The sequence below is a fragment of the Contarinia nasturtii genome, unplaced genomic scaffold (assembly GCF_009176525.2).
Source record: "Contarinia nasturtii isolate CC-2019 unplaced genomic scaffold, AAFC_CNas_1.1 Cnas_scaffold_4587, whole genome shotgun sequence".
Lineage (NCBI taxonomy): Eukaryota > Metazoa > Arthropoda > Insecta > Diptera > Cecidomyiidae > Contarinia > Contarinia nasturtii.
Genome location: NW_022201876.1, coordinates 1 through 1988, shown reverse-complemented (window position 1 = coordinate 1988; position 1988 = coordinate 1). Strand labels below are relative to the sequence as shown.

Sequence of the window (1988 nt, the reverse complement as noted above, 5' to 3'; positions counted from 1 at the left end):
AGGGTAGATTTCCTCAAAAAGTTACATTTATTCTCAGTAATTCAACGAAATAAGAACTCTGGAAAAATGTTGTTATTATTTCAAATTTATAAATTACTCAAACATGTGTTTCACCATCACCAAAACTGTTGTCGTCAATGAGAATGTGTTTTTCACTTCAATAAAATGGACATAAACGTGTATCGATCTATTTAATTGCGTCAGTTGAATTTCAGAATTAAAACAATGAAGTGCTGTTTAATTGTTGCTATAATTTGTTGTGCGACAACGTACACTGTGGCTGTTGATTTGGCCAATCAGGAAATAACGCAAGAAATGATGGTCACCGGTTATACGTGCCTAATGAAAAATCTGAATCCAGTAACGGCATTAGTTAGATCGAAAATTTTAAGCGCGTAATTTTATAATCAAAATAATTCAATTCAAAAACCAAATTAGTAAATTTTTGTTGTACATCATTTTAGTGGCTTGTATGGTGTTTATGTATATGAGCAAACTAACAGCGTAGAGAGAGCAGTTAAATCGGCCGCAAAATACGCTTTCAAAAAGTGTGTAATTATGACAGATTGACACTAATCGAATGTTTAATATAATGAATGTATAATTGAAATTAGTGCTGTTGATATGGCAAACTCTGCTCTGTGTGCGACAACAACAACATTTGATATTGTAACGGATATTACCCAAGGAAGAAATCCGCGACAAGCAGTCATTGAACAGTATGAATCATTTTTTCCAGAGACTGTTTCTCGGAGCGGGAGGAGTCGGAAGAGCTTAGCTCCAAAGCTCAGTAGGGGAGCAAAATATTAAAAGGCTAAGAAATCATTAAAATTGATAATGTTATCATGCTTTTCGATTCCCACGGCTCTTCAGAACGTTTCTCCTCACATACGTTTTCCTCTGAGAAACAGTCTCTGATTTATTTCATGCATGTCGAAAACTCAGCTTAAATATTAACCTTTTTGCTTTTATCAGCACCAACATTGATGAGACGGCCCGTAATATTTTAAATAATCCAAAAGGTGCGACAGCAAAAAATATCATTCAGAAGACAAATATCATCATAACTTGGGCATATGGCCCAATACCCGGATTTGTATCCGCCGAAATTCTGATGGCGTAAGTATTTTGATTTGAAAAAAAAAAAATGAAATTCGGATGAAAAATTCAAACAATTCATTTTAATCATTTGATAACTCAGCACCACTGAAGGTTTGAAGAAATATAATCAAACGGGAAACATGAAGGAAGCAACTAAAGCGGCTGCAAAACATGCTATTAAAGGGTTTGTAATGTGATCGAGGATCATTCGAAGAACTCTTATAAATTTCGTATCGATTTCAATCAATTAGTGTCGCAAAAGTGTTCAAATTAATTTTTGGTCTAACCAAAAGTGGAGTTTGTCTGAGTTTAGATCTTATTGAGGGAATTGACCCTAGCAGAGCCGTACGTCAGCGGTATGAACATTTTGTTATATTTAACGAAAACATCGACATTTTAATCAATTTCTTCTCCAATTATAGAAGTTTGGAAGCAATAGGGGCACTTGTTGACTAAAGGTGTCTATAAATCCATGACCATGCATGAAAATTTTCAATAAAAACATCGATGATATGTCTTTTTTTTCGATTTATGACACCATCATTTATATGCATTTTGAAATTAAAGTAATTTTTATTCAAAATACAATTTTGATCAGGAATTTATGAGTTTATTTCACTTACTTACCTCGAATAAGTCAATATTCGCAACGAAGGTAAGAAAAATATTGATGGAATTTCTTTGAATAAATGAGGTAATGACAACGAGCATGAGAGTCTGTAACTTTGTAAATATTACATGTTTAAATTAACGCCTGTAGTTCCTCATCTCATAAAGACGACAAAAATTCAGTTGAAAAAAATTCACAGTAGGGTGGCCCAAATCTCTGTTACATGTTGGATCATTGCTCCCAAGTGCTTAAAATAAATTATGGACCAAAACTAGCC

General features: G+C 33.6%; 1 protein-coding gene across 1 annotated transcript; it reads left to right on the top strand.

Annotated features, from left to right (window-relative positions):
• The first annotated feature begins 204 nt into the window (after positions 1-204).
• Positions 205-1633, top strand: LOC116351063. Its single transcript, XM_031783108.1, has 7 exons — positions 205-395; positions 465-548; positions 615-719; positions 976-1119; positions 1202-1285; positions 1353-1457; positions 1524-1633. The coding sequence occupies exons 1-7, from the start codon at positions 226-228 to the stop codon at positions 1555-1557; spliced, it is 726 nt and encodes a 241-aa protein (XP_031638968.1). The 5' UTR covers positions 205-225; the 3' UTR covers positions 1558-1633.
• The last annotated feature ends 355 nt before the right edge of the window (positions 1634-1988 follow it).